Source organism: Delphinus delphis, chromosome 15 (genome assembly GCF_949987515.2).
Source record: "Delphinus delphis chromosome 15, mDelDel1.2, whole genome shotgun sequence".
Classification (NCBI taxonomy): Eukaryota; Metazoa; Chordata; class Mammalia; order Artiodactyla; family Delphinidae; genus Delphinus; species Delphinus delphis.
In genome coordinates, this window is record NC_082697.1 from 51945881 (window position 1) to 51964116 (window position 18236).

The 18236-nt window shown below is 50.7% G+C and overlaps 2 protein-coding genes across 12 annotated transcripts in view; one reads left to right on the top strand and one right to left on the bottom strand.

Moving 5' to 3' along the window:
- DNASE1 (deoxyribonuclease 1) overlaps positions 1-18236 on the top strand; it is a 32840-nt gene that overhangs the window by 10656 nt on the left and 3948 nt on the right. The window contains exons 2-12 of one of the 11 annotated variants that reach the window (XR_009522128.1): positions 4338-4779; positions 6991-7143; positions 13906-13992; positions 14453-14600; positions 14978-15066; positions 15239-15322; positions 15621-15736; positions 15938-16050; positions 16131-16285; positions 16726-16822; positions 17043-17253. Coding sequence is in view for 10 of the 11 variants with exons in the window: in XM_060031640.1 (XP_059887623.1) it covers positions 14454-14600; positions 14978-15066; positions 15239-15322; positions 15621-15736; positions 15938-16050; positions 16131-16285; positions 16726-16822; positions 17043-17096 (855 nt within the window). In the remaining variant the exon portion in view is untranslated. The other 10 variants (XM_060031640.1, XM_060031641.1, XM_060031644.1 and 7 more) reach the window with 10 other exon arrangements.
- Positions 17367-18236, bottom strand: part of TRAP1 (TNF receptor associated protein 1) — a 44936-nt gene continuing 44066 nt past the window's right edge. Inside the window, exons 17-18 of the mRNA XM_060031637.1 lie at positions 17734-17806; positions 17367-17575 (exon numbers count right to left, since the gene is read on the bottom strand). Of these exons, the coding sequence (XP_059887620.1) occupies positions 17474-17575; positions 17734-17806 (175 nt within the window). The 3' untranslated portion in view covers positions 17367-17473. The remainder of the gene's footprint in view (positions 17576-17733; positions 17807-18236) is intronic.

Below are 18236 nucleotides of genomic sequence, written 5' to 3' on the forward strand. Positions count from 1 at the left end.
TTATGATCATGTGATTTTTCTTCTTTGGCCTGTCAGTGTGAGAATTTATCTTACTTGATTATTGAATGTTGAGCGAGCCTTTTATACCTGGAGTAAATTCCACTTGGTCATGATATGTAATTCTTTTTATACAGTGTTTGGATTTTATTTTATTTTACTTTTTAAAATTTATTTTTGGCTGCGTTGGGTCTTTGTTGCTGCGCGTGGTCTTTTCTCTAGTTGTGGCGAGTGGGGGCTATTCTTCGTTGCGGTGTGCAGGCTTCTCATTGAGGTGGCTTCTCTTGTTGTGGAGCACAGGCTCTAGGTGCACGGGCTTCGGTAGTTGTGGCACGCAGGCTCTAGAGCGCAAGCTCAGTAGTTGTGGTGCACGGGCTTAGTTGCTCCGCGGCATGTGGGATCTTCCCTGACCAGGGATTGAACACGTGTCCCCTGCATTGGCAGGTGGATTTTTAACCACTGCGCCACCAAGAAAGTCCATGGATTTTAATTGTTTATATTTTGTTGAACGTTTTTGTATCTATGTTCATGAGAGAGATTAATTTGTACTTTCTTTTCTTGTAATGTGTTTTGGTATTAGAGTGATGCTGATGTCACAGAATAAGTTAGCAAGTATTCCCCCTGCTTCTACCTTCTGAAAGAGACGAAAATTGGTGTAATTTCTTGTTAAATATTTGGTAGAATTTACCAGTGAACGCATCTGGGACTGATGCTTTCTGTTTTGGAAGGTTATTTGTTCATTTCTTCGGTAGATCTAGGCCTACTCAGGTTGTCTCTTTCTGTTTGTGTGAGTTTTGGCAGATTGTGCTTTCAAGGATTGGTTCATTTCCTGTTAAGTCAGCAGTCCCCAACCCTTTTGGCACCAGGGACCAGTTTCGTGGAAGACAGTTTTTCCACGGATGGGGTGGGGAGGGAGGGTTGGTTCAGGTGGTAATGCAAGCGATGGGGAGTGATGCAGAGCGGCAGATGAAGCTTCGCTTGCTCGCTAGCCCACCCGCCTGCCTGCCCACCTGCCTGCCCGCCGCTCACCTCCTACTGTGCAGCCCGGTTCCTAACAGGCTGCAGACTGGTACCGGTCCGTGGCCTGGGGGTTGGGGACCCCTGCTCTAAGTTATTACATTTGTGGGCATAGAGTTGTTCATAGTATTCCTTTATTATCTTTTTAATGCCCATGGGATCCGCAGTCATGTCCCCTTTTCATTTTGGATATTAGTAATAATGTGTCCTCTCTCTTTTTTTTCTTAGCTCGGCTAGTGGTTTACTGATGATCTTTTCAAAGAACTATCTTTTGGTTCCTTGATTTTCTCTATTTCTTGTTTTCAACTTCATTGATTTCTCCTCTAATTTTCATTATTTCTTTTCTTCTGCTTACTTTGGAACTAATATGCTCTTCTTTTTTTAGTTTCCTGAAGTGGATGCTTAGATTATTTGAGTTCAGATATTTTTTCTTTTCTAATACATGCATTCAATGCCATTAATTTCCTTCTAAGCACTGTTTTCGCTGCATCTCACAAATTTTGATAAATTGTATTTTCATTTTCATTTAGTTCAAAACATTTCTTAATTTCTCCTTTGATCTATGTGTTATTTGGGAATGTGTTATGTAATCTCCAGGTGTTTGGGGATTTTCCAGCTCCTTTTCTGTTACTGATTTCTTATTTAATTCTGTTGTGGACTGAGAGCATACATTGTATGATGTCTGTTCTTTTAAATGTGTTAACATATGTTTTATCGCCCAGAATGTTGTCTGTCTTGGTGAATATTCCATGTGAACTTGAGAAGAGTGAATATTCTTCTGCATGAAGTAGTCTATAGATGTCTATTATATCCGGTTGATTGATGGTTTTGTTGAGTTCAGCTATGTCCTTTTCTGCCTTTTGGATGTGTCCATTTCTGTCATAGGGGTGTTGAAGTCTGCAGCTATAATAGTGGATTCATCTGTCTCTTTTTGCAGTTCTATCAGTTTTTCCTTCATGTATTTTGAAGCTCTGTTATTAGGTACATACACATTAAGGATTATTATGTCTTCTTGAAGAGTTGGCCCATTTATTATTATGTAATGCCCCTCTTTTTTAAAAAATAAATTTATTTATTTATTTTTGGCTGTTAGGTCTTCTTCGTTGCTGTGTGCAGGCTTTCTCTAGTTGCGGCAAGCGGGGGCTACTCTTCGTTGCGGTGCACAGGCTTCTCACTGCAGTGGCTTCTCTTGTTGCGGAGCACGGGCTCTAGGCACGTGGGCTTCAGTAGTTGTGGCACATGGGCTTAGTTGCTCCACGGCATGTGGCATCTTCCCAGACCCGGGCTTGAACCTGTATTCCCTCCATTGGTAGGCGGATTCTTAACCACTGCACCACCATGGAAGTCCTGAGTTGTGTGATCTTTTTCAGTGTTGATCTGATGTTCATCCCATACTGTGTGTTTTTGCATTTCAGATATTTATACCATCTCTAGAGGTTCCATTTAGGTCATTTTATAGCTTCCATTTCTCATTATGCTCACGTTTCCCTCTACTTTCCTGAATTTATGAAGCATGTTTATAATATCTGTTTTATTGTCCTTGTCCGATAATTCCTTTATATCTGTCACTTCTAGGTCAGTTGCTATTGATTGCTTTTTCTTATGGTCATAAGTCATATTTTCTTCTGTTTTCACATGCCTGGTATAGCAGTTGTCAATCCACCCTTCATTGCCGGCTTGTGATGCTGGAACATTCCTCCCTTGCCAGCTAGCCTGATACTAACCTTTGTCAGTGGAGGGCGCTGGAGGAGAAAGGGCCTGTCATTCTGGTTCTTTGTGCTTTGCTCATTCCTGTTTTGTGACATTAGCTCACCCCCGGTGAATTTCTGTGGCACCTTCTCAGGCAGCTTCCTAGCTGCAAATTCAGCAGCACTGGCCTGGGTGCCAGCGATGAGGCTCTTTATATATTTGGAAGGGGGTAGGCACTTGCATGGAACCCAGGCAAGTTCCATGGGTACCCCAGCTGGCCTCCTGGCAGCTCTCTAGTGAGTTCATCAGCACCTCCACCCTGGTGACTTCCTAGCACTCTCTGCAGACAGCTTCCCAGCTAATTCTGTTGGCACCCTCTCAGATGGCTTTCAGTTCCCAGCCTTGGCCTGGGACAGCCCAGTAAACTTCACCATCCAGTGAGCTGTGATCTCGCAGCTCTGAGTCGTTCTCTTATATACTTCCCTTCACCCTAGGGTATTCTGTAGGGTTCTCTTTTGGTTCCTTTTAGTTAATTCCCTCTAAATAGTTAATTCTTTATAATAAACTTCCCTTGTTTAAAATACCATGTGGTATCTGTCCCCTGGCTGTACCCTGATCGATAGACCTGGCAATTTCCTTATTGGCTACTAGACATTGTAAATTTATGTTGTTGGTTGCTGGGTTTTGTTGTATTCCTTCAAATAGTATTAATCTTGGTATGGCACCCAGTTAAGTTCCTTGGCATCAGTTGATCCTTTAGAGGATTGCTCCCGAGCTGAGTTAGGGTAGTCCAGAGCTGCCTTTGGTCTACAGCTAATTTAGCCTCATTACTAGGGGTGATGCCCGTCTGAGGATTCTACCCAATACCCTGTGAATGAGGAAGTCTTTCCATGGTGGCTTGTGGGAACACAGTTTATTCCCTTCCTGTGTGAGCTCTGGGGATTGTTCTGTCTGCTCCTTTCCAGGGGTTCTTGCCCCAGCCTCCTCACATAGTTTTTCTTACACAGGTACAGACTTGTCCTTAGCTGAAGACATGAGGGAATCCTCTTTGGATCCTGGAGCTCTGCTTTCTGTACAGCCCCCTGCTCCCCAACATTTTGCTGTACACATTCTAGCCACCTGGGCCTCCCTGACCTCCTCAGTGTCTCGTGCACTCAGGAGACAGCCAGGTCTGAGTTTCCCTTCCCTGCACTGTAGCCTAGAAACTGCTTCAGCTATGGCTGGTCAGTCATAGGGCCCAGAGTTCCCTGGCGGTCCAGTGGTTAGGACTTGGCGCTGTCATTGCTGTGGGCCCAGGTTCAGTCCTGGTCGGGGAACTAAGATCCCACAAGCTGCACGGTGCAACACCGCCCCCCTCCCCCCCTGCCACAAACACACAAAAATCATAGGGCCTAGTGTGTTGGTGTCCCTTCTCCCTGGGATCACTGTCCTGTACTTATCCAGTGACTGAAAACCATCACATCATCTCTTGTCCAGCTTTCTTGTTGTTTAGGGCCCCTGTTACTCCATCTTGAATGAGTGAATAAACACACAAACAAATGAAACAGCCTGATGAAATTTCAGGACAAGTTGGTGCCCTGTAGCTAAGTTGATTGACATTATTAACGCTCCCTTTTTTCTTCTTTTTAAACCAGTCACGTGTGAATGGGAGCAGCAAGATGGCACAGGCTGTGAGGGAGTGACATGGTGGCAGTCTGGAGTTGGCTCCCCAGCAAATTTGCATTTTACCAGCTTTCCGCACTGTGTCATTTGTGGGCTGAGGCACCTGCGAAGATCACTGCCTCCTCACAGGAGCCCAAGTGAGGAAACAGCCAATCACCAATGCATTTGTGTAGGCCTCCTCTGTGGCCTGCTACAACTTCAGCAGTCTTTGGACGATGGGGAGCCAGACCGACAAGGCACCTGCCTCAGGCCACTCTGGCCTTGGCCAGAGGACCAGGTGGGAGGGCGCTGGACTGGGCTCATTCCTGGCATCCTGAGGTCATCGCTGCTCCTGCCTGAGGCCCTGTCTCTTGACTGGTGGCTGTGCTTTTATGCAGGCCCTGGGGAAGAGAATCTGGAAAGCCAGCCTCACAGGTAAGTGGACATGTTTTCTAAGCTGGTATAGAAGTGGGGTGAGATCCAGTGCCATTCCCCAGAGCCCAACGATTCCTGAGGAGGCAGAGGTCTCTGCGGCTGCCTTTCCTGTTCTCCTGGGGGCACATTCTCTTTTAGTAGCTGGGAATCTACATGCCTCAGGCCCCCTCACTGGGGCAGTGTCTGGACCTTTGGGTAGAGAAGTGGGGGCAGGGCCCTATGTCTGCCCACATTTGGCAGGCCCTTTGGGGAGCCCTCACTCTGGGGGGGGGGGGCCTGGGCAGGACAAGCACAGCACCCTTCCCTCACAGCAGGCCCGATGAGGTGACTGCCCTGGAGGCTGGGTAGGGGGAAGCTGAGGTGTGGGGGAAGAATGGTTCAGTGGGAGCCTTTCTCCTCACATGACTGAGCCCCCCCCACAGGCTCTCACTGCACGTGTCCCCACCCCCAAGAGAAACTGAGTTATAGGAACATTACAGCTCACAGCTTCCCATGGTAGTGGGGGGCAGGGAGAAGTACCCAGGGGAGCTCAGGGACTGTGGTCTTCTCCTCACTGGTGGGGCCACATTGCACAATGTCCTATACTCTGAGGTCCAGAGATGCTTAGATAATGGAGGGTGAGCAGAGGCTGATGACTAGTAGGCACGGTGACCAGGGGAGGTGGGGAAGACATGGTACCAGCCTTCCCTAGCTACTCATCCAGGAAGGAGTAGGCAGAGTTGGAAAGACACACTGCACTTGGGACTCAGGTCTGAGGGTCTGTGGTGAGAGCTGTGGTGGCTACTGCATCACGGGGCTGTACCACACACGGGCATCGGCCCCTGGGGCCATAGATCCTTGTGAGAGTCCTGCTGGGCTCCGGCTCAGGCATGGGCAGCCCCCTCCTCTCCATGGAGATGGGCCCGTACCACTTCCTCTCTAGAGTCAATCCTCAGCCTTTGCCTGGGACTTCCATGACAGGGCAGAGTTGTTCTGAGCTCTCTGCTATCTGGCTGCGCTTTACCTGAGTATCGTTCTGACGGCCACTTACCCCACGGGAAGCCTCCTTCCCTCTGCTCCCCTCCTGTTAGGAGCTGTAACTTTGGTGCTCCCTTATCACTCTTGGTTACGTGTCTCCATCCCACCAGGATTTGGGATGTGGAGGCTGAGGAGCCTGGGCCAGTGGCAGAAGCCTGTTCCTTTACTTAGTCATCAGGGAGGACCAAGTCGGGCTCCTCTTGTGTGAGATGCTCACACTTAAATGGGCACAACCAGAGCAGCTGAAGAGGTTGGAGCATCTAAAGACATTGTTCTGCCAAGAAAGTCCCTGCCTGACATTCATCTTTTCATTCAGCAAGTAGTTGGTGAGCACCTGCTATGGGTCAGGCCTTGTTTAGGTGCTGCTACATAAGCCCCAGCTCTTGTGGGACTTAACGTCCAGTGGGATGAGACTGACCATACATTGTATGTTAGATGTGATTGTTGGGCAAGAAAAAATGAGCAGGGTAAAGGAGATAGAACAGTGGGACAAAACCTGCTACTAAGTAGGATGCTATGGTAGGGTGACATCTGGGCAGAGGCTCAAGTCAAGGGAGGGACAAACCATGTAGCCATCTGGAGGCAGAGTGCTCAGGTAGAACAGTGCAAAGGCCCTGAGGCAGGATCCCCTTTGGGAAACATTGTTGAAACTGTCAATGTGAAATAAACTATAGTGTCTATAGATAAGCCACGTGGCGGGTCCTGGGCAGGAAGCACAGCAGGTACTTACAGTTCTCAGAAACCAGCATTGCCCATCTGGCTAAGGGTGCAGAGTCCCCAGAAAGGAAACAGGCCTGGAGCTGGCAGTCTGCAGGCCCCAAGGCTTCTTCTCTAGGATTGAGATAGTAAACCTGAGCTGAGGACAGATGCTCCATTCTCTGAGGAGCTGTAGAACAATTTATGGAATATAGAATTGCTATGTCCTGGCACTACGCCATCTTCACTTTTAGGAGTGGGCTGATGAGAACAAATGCTGTGGGTTTCAGACAGGATATGGAGATCTTCAGTCCCAGAGACTCTTGGTCGGGCAGGAAGGGATTGTCTGTTTCCCTTCTGGCCGCCTCTTATTGGGTGGAATACCTCTGCACAGGACATTTATAGCTCAGAGATGTCCACACGGCCTGCTAGTTGGACCAGCTTGCCTAGTTATCAACCATATCCTCTCCAGCGCTCTGCTTCAGTGACTCATTCCAGGTAATGAAAACAGACTGCTTCTGGCAATGGAGTAGCTTACGGCAGACCAGTGCCTGATGAGGACTCAAGGAACTGACCATAATTCAGAAAGCATCTGCTTGTAGGACTGGAGCACTACCCCAGCACCTGCAACTCAGAGGGGAGCTTGAAGAGGTGAGTCCTATTTCCTCCACTGGCTTCTCCCTTTGGGGCTGGGCAGGAGCAGCTGCTCAGAGGCAGAGAAGCCAGAGGAGCTCTGCGTAACCTTGCGGGACTGGGGAGACTGAGCTGGGGGTTTGGGCCTGCTGAGGCAGTGGAACCTGAGGGCCAAGATCCCTGAGAGGAAGGAGGCCAGAGAAGCAGAAAGTGGCTAAAAAAGCACAGCTGGCTTTTTGGCAGTTTCATGATGCTAGGGAAGAGTTCAGAGCCTGCCAAGGAGGAATGGCCCTAAGAAATACCAGGCTCTCAGCTTGGACCTTTGGGGACCACAGGTAGATTGGACTTTACAAGGACTGTGGAATGAGTTTAGCGTTAGCTGAGCCCTGGAGTGGCTTGAGGTGGCCTTCCCCTCTGCTGCCCACCCTGGAGGGAGACACCATCCTGATCCTCAACCATCTGTCACACACAGTGCCTGACACTCTGTCAAGTTACTAGGTACACTGAGAAACAGGATGGGGGGAGTGGGGGGGAAGAGTGACAGACCCACAGGAGATAAGATATTGGAGTTAGCAGACATGGACTTTAAAATAACTGACTAACATATTGAAATAGGTGAGGTGGGGAGTTTCACAGAGAATTAGAATTCATAAAAGATTAAATGAAAATTCAAAGTGCAATAACTGAAATTTAAAATTCAGTAGGTGGATTTAAAAGTAGATGAGAGACAGCTGAAGAAAGGACTAGTAAACTGGAAGATAGATCAATAGAAAATATCTCTGCAAACCCCACCATGACCAGCTCGCACTATCCTGTGAGCTTCCTTGTCCTGGGCCCTCTGAGCCCTTCTGTAAACCCGTTGGGCAGTGGCGGGGGGGCCTGCTGAGGAGGCTCTTTGTACTTGGGAGAGACTGAGGGGGCTTGGGAATTTGGGGATCGCTCTCCATTGCAGCCTTGTTGGAAACATTACCAGCACATTGGCAGTCTAGTCATTGAGCTCCATGACTCTAGTGAAATCTTCAAGGGTCTCAGGCAACAGGAACTTTGTGCTCATGGGCTCAGGCTAAAGGTATGCTAATCTCTCCAACGTAAACCTTAGAAAATGCCTTTGGTGGGACGGGGAACCAAGGGAGGCTTGTCTGTGATTTGCAAGGGGCGTGCACATTGCTGCTCAGGCTCGTGGACCATGGAACCCGAGTGCTGCCTGTTTCACTGACATGATGGGCACTGGCGTAACTGGGGGTGAGGGAGCAGGGTCGGGGCTGTGCTGAGCTTGACCTTGAAACTGTTGTGGATTGTAGCAGTTCACAGGCATGTTCTGAGAAATTTTCCATCCTGGGTTAATGAGTTCCTTATAATGAACAGAAATAAATTCAAGAGGGATGGTGAGCTAAGGTGGGGTCATGGGCCAAGGCCAGTGGCTGTGCTGAGAGATGACTGCTGACCTGCACAGGCTGTCTAACATGGATTAAAGCAATGTCACAGCAAAGACATTGGCCTTTTATCTCAAGTAAAAGATGGAAGCCCCTTTGTCCTCTAAAATGCTCTGTTTTGGGGCCAGCAAAAACCGCTTTTGAGGGGAGAGGAGGAATCCAGGTCAAATCTGGGTGAGGGAGGACACAACAGCCACTGGCTCCTGGGAGCTTCTGGTCAGCTCAGGCCAAGTGTCCAGAAGCAACTTGGACACCCTGCAGTGTCTCCTGTGCTTCAGGAGAGGAAACCATGTTGGGTTCTCTCTGGAGGGTCCATGAGGAAGGGACGTTCTCTCACATGGGAGGTTGCAGGACAGGAGGTGAGGAACAGGTGAGCACAGAGCCTTCTACCTTCCAGGCATTGTTTTAGGCCTGGTCAGTTTCATGGACGAGATAGACAAGGTCCCTGCTCCTGTGCAGATTGTGTTCTAGTCCAGAGGCTGCCTTCAACCGGTGTAAGCAAGTGAGAGCAAACACTAAAACAAGGAAAACAAGTGATAAAGGTCATGGAAAAGATGACATTGGGACCACGCTGGTGGGAGGTTGGGTTGGGGAGAGGGCAGCCTCCCTGAAGAGGTGATGGTGAGCTGAACTGGAATGACAGGGTGGGTAGCTCTGCGTGCAGAGCAGCGCCCTCAGCTGGCATTGCACAAGCCCTGGTAGGCCCTGGCTTTCCTCATAAGGACAATGAGAAACCGATGATAGATTTTTTTAAAAAATTATTTGTTTGTTTGGCTGCATTGGGTCTTAGCTGCGGCACACAGGAACTTAATTGCGGCATGTGGGATCTAGCTCCCTGACCAGGGATCGAACCCAGGCCCCTTGCATTGAGAGCATGGAGTCTTAGCCACTGGACCACCAGGGAAGTCCCCCGATGACAGATTTTAAGCAGGAGAAAAAGGTGATCTGATTGCACATTTACAAGATGTGCTGCATGCTGTGTGGATACTGGGATTGTGGGGAGAGTTTCTGGGAGCAGGGAGACCAATGGGCAGATTTGCTTGTGTTCAGCAAAGGACAGGTGTCGCAGCTGCAAAACCAGAGGGGACTGTAGACTCAGGATGCATTTGGGGTGGGGCTGAGAGAAAACAGGGACCCAAATGAGCCTCAGGTATCTGAGCATCTGGGTGGAGGCAGGGCCATAGTGGGAGGGGAGCATACCCACTGTGTATGTCAGATCTAGAGGTTCCCAAACTCGCAGTTCAGAGCACTTCTAGTTAAGGTTCAGTAATTATTTTGAGGGACTTATAGGCCAAAAGAAGTACCTAACAGTTCCATTTTTAAATACATAAGTCCAAACAAGTTAAGTATTGACATCCTAGCAACTTACAGTAGATATTTGGAAAATAATGTAAACTTAAATTTTTTTTCATTTCATTTTTAAGTAACTGTAATTATTTATGGGTGGAACGTGTGCCTATCGGCTCTTCTTGAATCTTGGAATCAGATTGGACACTGCCACCCTTGTTGCTTTTTTCACATTGATTCTTACACAGTAATTGCTTTTTCAATAACTGCCAGAAACCTAGCTTTGCAGACATGAAATAGTGGAAAAGAGTGTAGCAAGATATGATGTTGAAACCATGAAGTGTTCAGAGATGTTTAGTATCACCATTTTCCTCAAAAGTAAAAGGCATCCTGCTGTGCCTGCAAGTTCACTGTGGGCTGGGGGTTATTCAGTGCATTGTTTAGAAACTGCAGCTCTGTGCCCTTTTCCCTCTGGGTCTGTGGACATCCTCTGTCCTGGGCCACATGTTGGTGTGCAAGTCCCCCCCCCCCGCCAGCAATTCTTTGGGATGGCTCACTGGGTCTTGTGGCACTCACTGTTGCCCTCACAGCCCAACAGCCTGCACATGGCAAATGTCCCTTTGAAGCTATCGTGTTCCCAGCTTCAGTGCTTAGAGGATTTTCTCTTTATCCTTTGATTTTATTTATTTTTTATAAATTTATTTATGGCTGAGTTGGGTCTTTGTTGCTGTGCGCAGGCTTTCTCTAGTTGCAGCTAATGGGGGATACTCTTTGTTGTGGTGTGCGGACTTCTCATTGTGGTGGCTTCTCTTGTTGCGGAGCATGGGCTCTAGGCGTGTGAGCTTCAGTAGTTGTGGCTCGCGGGCCCTAGAGCACAGGCTCAGTAGTTGTGGCGCACGGGCTTAGTTGCTCCGTGGCATGTGGAATCTTCCTGAACCAGGGCTCAAATTCGTGTCGCCTGCATTGGCAGGCGGATTCTTAACCACTGTGCCATCAGGGAAGCCCTATTCTTTGATTTAAAATGCCTCAGAACTCAAGACCTGACCCCGACTTAATTACTTCGGTGTGATGCGTCATTTCCCCTTCCTGTATCTGAACAGGTTTAGTTTAACTAAAGAGTGTGGCAGACTTTCGGGGTTGATGTAAAAATAGCTCACCCTGATCAGAGAAAGTGCTCGGCCGTCTGCACCCATTTCCCTGCTAATGTGATATTGAAAAATGCCAGCAACACTGGGCTTCCTCCCTTCCCTGGCACCCATTCTGTCTCCACTGTGGAGCCTGGCGCGGGAGGAGTGTACCCCTGACTCTGCCATTGGTGTTGGGTTTGGCCCTGTCACTTGCTAAGACCAAAAGAATATGGCCAGAAGTGGCATCATGCAGATTTTGAGCCTAGGCTTCTGGAGGCATCATGTATTTCTGTTCACCTCTCTGGAAGTTTCCACCTTCCACCATGTTAGAAGAGCATATATGCTAGCTGCAGCCCCTTCAGCCCAGTGCCTAACCCCCACCCAGAGGGAGGCCCAGGGAGCAGAGCCCTCCCAGCTAACCTACAGACCTGTGAGCATGAGAAAAAAAATGCATACTGCCATACATATTGAATCCTGGGGTTGCTTGTTACACAGCAACAGCTGACTGATACAAATGGAAAAGAGGTCCATGAGGGAAAGTTAAAAGGGTGATGGAAATATAACAGCTGAGAAGGTTACTAGTCTTAGGGATAAGATGAATTTTTAAGATGTGAAATGATTCTTCTGTAGAATAATGTTATGTCTGTTGATCCTTAAGACAAACCTAGGAGGAAAGCAGTGACAGTTTTATCCAGTTTTATCCCCATTTTATAGATGAAGATATTGAGGTTCAAAGTGGTTGAAGGTGCAGTGGGTGAGCCTGGTCTGGGCCCCAAATCCCTGACTCCTGGGCCAGGGTCTTCCCGGCTGTGCTGCCTGCCTCTCTTGTGGGCCCGACTTAGAGCAGCCAATATGGCAGTAGAGCTTGGCACTTTGTGCAAATGAGGCCACCGTTGGGACCTTTCTTCTGACAGGTTGAGGAGGGAGGGCACCTCCCAGAGAAGGGGCAGCATTTGGTTGAGAGGGGGACAGGGGTGCCAACAAACAGGTGCCCGTGTCCCACATGCTGAAAACTGGGGGGTCTGGGTGTCTTCTGTGTGAGCCATGGCTCTGCTGCCTACTGGTTTGCTCTCATGCTCCCCTCAAAAGGTCTGGCAACTGTGTGTCCAGAAAAGATACCTATGGAAGAAAAGTGTCAAGGCACCTACACTGAATACATTGATGGTCTTGCCTGGTGGTTGGGGTCTGGATTTTGACACACTTGAAGCCTCGGGGATTTTAAACAGGAGAGTCAGCAATCAAACCTTTGCAAAAGGCTGCAGTGGGGCTTCTGGCAGCTTGAGGGCCAGGCCACATGACCCCATGTTGTAGATGCCATATCAGGGTACACACGAGCTGACTGGCATTCCTACTGACTGCTGGAGTTGTCCGTCAGCATGTTCTCATTACTTCAGGGGGTTCTGGTCTTGTTGAAGTTGGTTTACTTTCTGAGTTGTTTTTAATCCCTCTGTGTCCTCCTACTTCATGATCAGCTGACCACATCCATGGCACTTTGATTTTGACCTTGGCTCCTGCTGACTTTTCCCCTAAGGCCCCCTCCTGCTCCCTGACCCCCAGGCCCCCGTAGCCCTACACTCCCCTTTATACTTCAAGACCCTTCCTTTCCAGGAAGGGACCCAGCCTTCCCAGTTGCAGGGCTGTCCTTGGAGACCACAACCTCCAACCCCGAAATGGGGCAGAGCCCCCATGGATAGGTTGATGGGCTGAATAATACCCCCCAAAATATCTCCATGTCTTAATCCCTGCAAACTATTAACTTCACACGGCAAAAAAGGATCTCAAGATGGGGAGACAGGCCTGGATTATCCGGGAGGACCCTAAACTCAATAACCTATATCTTTGAGGGGAGAGAACCGACACAGAAGAGAAGGCAATATAATGATGGAGGCAGAGACTGAAGTGATGCAGCCATAAGCGAAGGAACACCCGGAGCCTCCAGAAGCTGAAGAGGCAGGAAGGGTCTCCCCCAGCACCTCCAGAGCGTGTGCAGCCCTGCCACACCTTGTTTCAGCTCAGTGAAACGGATTTTGGACTCTGGACTCTAAGATTATTAGATAATAAGTTTCTGTAGTTTCAAGCCACCAAGTTTGTGCTGACTTGTTACAGCAGCCACAGGTAATGAACACAAATGGGAAAGCCAAGGATTCCAAATGAAATGACTGGACCCATGGCCTGGCATGGACCCTCAGCTGCTGCCTGACAGTGTCCTTATGACCCAGCCACTCCTGTCACCTGTGCGTGAAATGCACAGGCTCTCCACAGGAAGGTTTCCTGCTGCCTTGCTGGCAAGTGAGGTGGACTCTGCAGCCCCTGCCCCTCCCTGGTGCCCGCAGCCCTGCAGCCCCCAATGCTGCATCTCATGTGCGCCCTGTTGAGAGCCCCAACTCCTGGCCAGGGTGCTTGCAGCCGTCACAACTGAAGGATTAGGAAGCAGGGGTTGGAGTTGGTGAGAGATGGGGTCCTGGGAGAGCAGCCACCATGGGCTCCATTTGCAACATGGAATGTCTGGCTTTGGCTGCTAGCTCCAAGGTCACCTCAAGTCCTGCAGCCAGGAGTAGCCAGGACCCTGCCCTCCAGTGCATCTGCTCCCCACCCCTGGGAGAGCAACTTGTGCAAAGGACACAGAGCCTTTGGCTGTTTTTGTTTTGTTTTGTTTTGTTTTACTTTTTAAAACCAAGGGCAAACATCAGGTGCTCTTTACAGCAGGAAGGACCTGTACCTTTTGAAATAAACACATGCCAGCTACCCACCTGCTAGGAAAGCCCCACAGGCAGCACTATTGTTCTGTGTCCTCCAGGTGATGCCCTGGGAAAGGTCACAGCTGCCTAAACCTTTAAAACCCCAGGTGGGACAAACATTCCCTGTGTGAGGATTTGGAGCTGCAGCAGCTCACAGTTGTGTTTCTTAACACTTTGTGAATTTTTTTCTTAAAGCAGTGAAAGGAGAAAATTGGTACCGAAGAGTATCAATTCTTGATTCTTGGCAGAATTCCTGTTGTCTTTGTGAAAGTCGAGTTTCAGGTGAGTGTGCCTGGTGCCCCAAGGGCTGTGTGACCCGTGGCCTGTGGAAGGTGGGTACCAGGCCCATAAGCCCCGTGGAGTCCCTCTTGGTGACCGTGGCCACCCTGGGAAGAGCCCTGGCCAATCCCAGAGGGGAGGGCGGCTGGAGCGGGGAGGGCGGTGAGCTGGTGCCCCACCCACAGTGTCAGGGGCTTCCTAGGCTGGCGACCCTCACAGGGGCTCATCTGCTGGCAGGTGAGGAGTGAGAAGATCCAGCGCCTGTTACTTGGCGCTTGGTGTCTGGCTCTCTGCATGCTGGTGAGAGGGCTCAGAGGCTCACCCTGGCCTGCTCGGCATAGCCCACAAAGACAGGGTTTACTCAGCCTTGGGCTCTACCAGTTCTGCGCAGCTGGACTCAGGGAGGCCAGAGTGCTGAGTCTGCCAACCTCAGGCCCACATGTGAACATTTCTCCTCATCCAGAATGAGGGGTGCCAGGCTGATGGGGGTGCTACTCACCCTGGCTGGCCTGCTGCAGCAGACCCTGTCCCTGAGAATAGCAGCCTTCAACATCCAGACTTTCGGGGAGACCAAGATGTCCAATGCTACCCTCTCCAACTACATTGTACAGGTAAATCCAGGCTGGCCTGTCCTCAGGGGACTCAGGGTGGGGGAAGGGGAGGGCCCTCTAACAGGCCCTGGGAACCCTGGGCCAGTGGTCAGTCCTGAGGGTGATCGGCAGTGGTGGTGATCGGGGGAGGGGATTGAAAGCCTCTGATCTCAGCCCACCTGTCTGTCAAGGGGACAGGTCCTTGTCACTGCTGTGCCGTCCACCACGGCCGGAGGTGGTGGGATGTCTGGCACGTCCAAGGCAAGTCCCAGGCCAAGCTGTGACAGGAAGGTGTCTGGGAGGAGCAGGTCGGCCCTGTGATTCACAGCAGGCAGGCTCGGATGCCTCAGTCTCCACCCAGCCTGCCCCGCTTAGCAGTACTGTGGCCTTGTCCCCAGATCCTGAGTCGCTATGATATCGCCCTCATCCAGGAGGTCAGAGACAACCACCTGACGGCCGTAGGGAGGCTGCTGGACAAACTCAACCAGTGGGTGACAGTGCGGTCCCGGGAGGCGTGGATGGGAGAGGGTATGCCACTTCAGCCAGGCCCCAGAGATAGGGATGTGGGCAGGAACCCTGCTATAGATGTATATAGGTGGCAGGAGGGTCCCCACGGACTGCCCCCCACCCTGACCGCGACATTTGTTTCCTCAATCCAGGGATGACCCAAACACCTATCACTTTGTGGTCAGTGAGCCGCTGGGACGCAACAGCTATAAGGAGCGCTACCTCTTCCTGTTCAGGTAGATTGGGTCACCTCCTCAGAGGGTGCCGACAGGAGGCTGGGGTGTGGTCTAGAGAGCCTGTGAGCCCCTCCCCTCCGGGTGTGGGGGCGAGAACTGGGGCCACAGAGCAGGGCTCTGAGCTGGCCTCACAGCCTGTGCAGAGGCAGGGGGACATGGCAGGAGCTCCAGGCCAGTGGGTCTATGCGGTGCTAAGGCCAGGCCCCCTGCCCACCTGGACGTGGCAGAAAGTGACTTTACCAAGACAAGCTGGCACCCTGGCCCAAGGCTAACTGCCCTCTGGCCCGGCCTTCTGCAGACCCGACCAGGTTTCCGTGCTGGACAGCTACCAGTACGATGATGGCTGTGAGCCCTGTGGGAATGACAGCTTCAGCCGAGAGCCAGCTGTGGTCAAGTTCTCCTCCCCCTTCACACGTGAGTGCCCCGCCCAGCCCTTCCCAAGACACCTGGAAAGCTGTCTCGTGCTGCAGCCCACACCCTTTGTGCTTCGGTCTTACATTGGAGTTACTTAGGAAAACGTCCACCCTCGAAGACTGGCTCATGTGTCCTCCACCACAGCCCAACTCCTGGCTGAGCCCAGCCCACACCGGCTCAGTATGACTTCTGTTTCCACAGAGATCAAGGAGTTTGCCATTGTTCCCCTGCATGCGGCCCCATCGGATGCGGTGGCTGAGATCGACTCTCTCTATGATGTCTACCTGGATGTCTGGCAGAAGTGGGACTTGGAGGTGAGGCAACCCCCACCCCCAGCCTTGGGCTCTGGGGCCCCCCTTCTGCCCCAGGCCAACCAGTGTGTGTCTCCTGGTAGGACATCATGTTGATGGGTGATTTCAATGCTGGCTGCAGCTACGTGACCCCCTCGCAGTGGTCATCCATCCGCCTGCGCAGGAGCCCCCCCTTCCAGTGGCTGATTCCTGACACTGCCGACACCACCGTTACATCCACACACTGTGCCTACGACAGGTGAGCGGGGCCTGGGCCCACACTGAGCCCCCAGGCAGGGATGAGGGAGCCTCCATGACCAGCTTCAGAAATGGTTCCCAAGCCCTGTGACATGCACCCTCCTGAGCTTCACTCAGTCCACTTAGGAAATGGAATGAAAGGAGCAGCATTTCTTAGTTTGGGGGTGAAGCACATTTAGGGATAACACTCACTGGGGCGTATGTAGGTTGGTCAGTGGTGTGCAGTTTGGGGCCCAGGTTGCTCAGCTCAGTGTTGGGGTGACAGTGAGCCAGGACCCGACTGGCCCCATGGGAACATTTGAGAGCAGTTGGGGAACAGTGGAACTGTGTGACATTTACCATACCAAGAGGAGCTGGGGGGACATGCTGGGATCTGAGGTGTAAGTGCACAGAGCTAGACAGTGGGCTGAAGGGGACCTTCTCTTGTGTCTGATGCTGCAGGATCGTGGTTGCAGGACCTCTGCTCCAAGATGCTGTGGTTCCCAACTCAGCTGCTCCCTTTGACTTCCAAGCTGCATACGGATTGAGTGACCAGATGGTAAGTGTCCTGGTTACGTAGCTCTAATAGGGGCCTGGGACACAGGAACATAGGCCTGGACCCACTGCTTTTTTCATTGACTTGAAAGAGCCACTTGTCTGTGGCCCTGGGTGCCTCTTGGTCTCCTTTTCCCAGGCCCAAATCCCAACTGGCCTCAGGAGCATGAGTGCAGAGTACTAGATGTCTGGGTGTCCCTGTGCTCATGGCTGTCTCCCCACAGGCCCTAGCCATCAGCGACCATTACCCGGTGGAGGTGATGCTGAAGAGAGCCTGACGTGAGTGGGGCCTGGCCAGCGACCTCCGCTCTGCAGCCTGTCCCCAAGAACTGAGACGACACAGCCAAAGGCTAGGGACAGAGTTTAGGAAACCAGTGCCTGGTCCTGAGTGCTCCTGCCCCTCCCCACCACCGTGGCAGCTGGAATTAGAGGAAGGTAGGCTTTTCCTCACTGTACCCGCTTCCATTGTAAGCTTGGAGGTTGTGTCACCAGAGCACCCCAGTCTGGACAAAAACTCTAAGAATACATTTTAAGTGAATAAAGCTCAAAAGTAGGTGTTCTCATTGGCAGCATCCAGTCCTTTGTCATCGTCCCCATCCACCCCCCCACCCCCCACCCTAACCCTGGGCAGGAGGACCTGGGGCTTTCACAGCTGTCAGTGTCGGTCCAGGGCCTTGATGAGCAGGTGGTTCAGGCGGCTGACCATGGGTCGGGGGTCGTCGACCAGCCCCGCTGTGATCATGGCATTCTCGTAGATCTGAAAGGCAAGGCAGCACCTCGTTGTTAGTTGGAGGGTGAGCGAGGCCTGATCCCAACCCAGGGACCTCAAAGAGAGAGAAGAAAGGAAGAGAGAGCCTCCTGAAGCTGACAGCCCCATGCCTCAGTTTACTGTTCGCATTCCTCCAGCAGACTCACCTGATCCACCAGCAGCTGGGCCAGGTCAGGCTCGCTATCTCTCAGCTGACTGAGCTTCTTGATGAGTGTGTGCCTGAACACAGAAACCACCAGAAGTTATTAGCTCAGGGCTGGGGATGCACACACAGCCTCTAACTGTGTGCTCCAGTGACTTTTCTGAAATGTTGGGGTTATCAGGACATGCAAAAAAGGGTAATAGGTCCAGTATAAAAAATAAAGCCCATAATGATCAATTACAGATTATATACCCAGAAAACCCAGCAAAAATTTTGATACTAAAATTGATATAAAGGAAACACTACTAAGGTAAAGAAAGATGAGTTTAATATATGAAAAGACATATGTTATAGTTCTTGGATAAGTGGACCATAAATAGAAGTGAAACTTTCCTTATTTAATAGGATTCCTTTAATCTAAAAAATCTAGTATAAAATTTATAAAGTAAACATGGAAGAGCAGTTAGAGGAGGAAGTCCCAGTTAAAACATAAAGCTCCAGTAATTA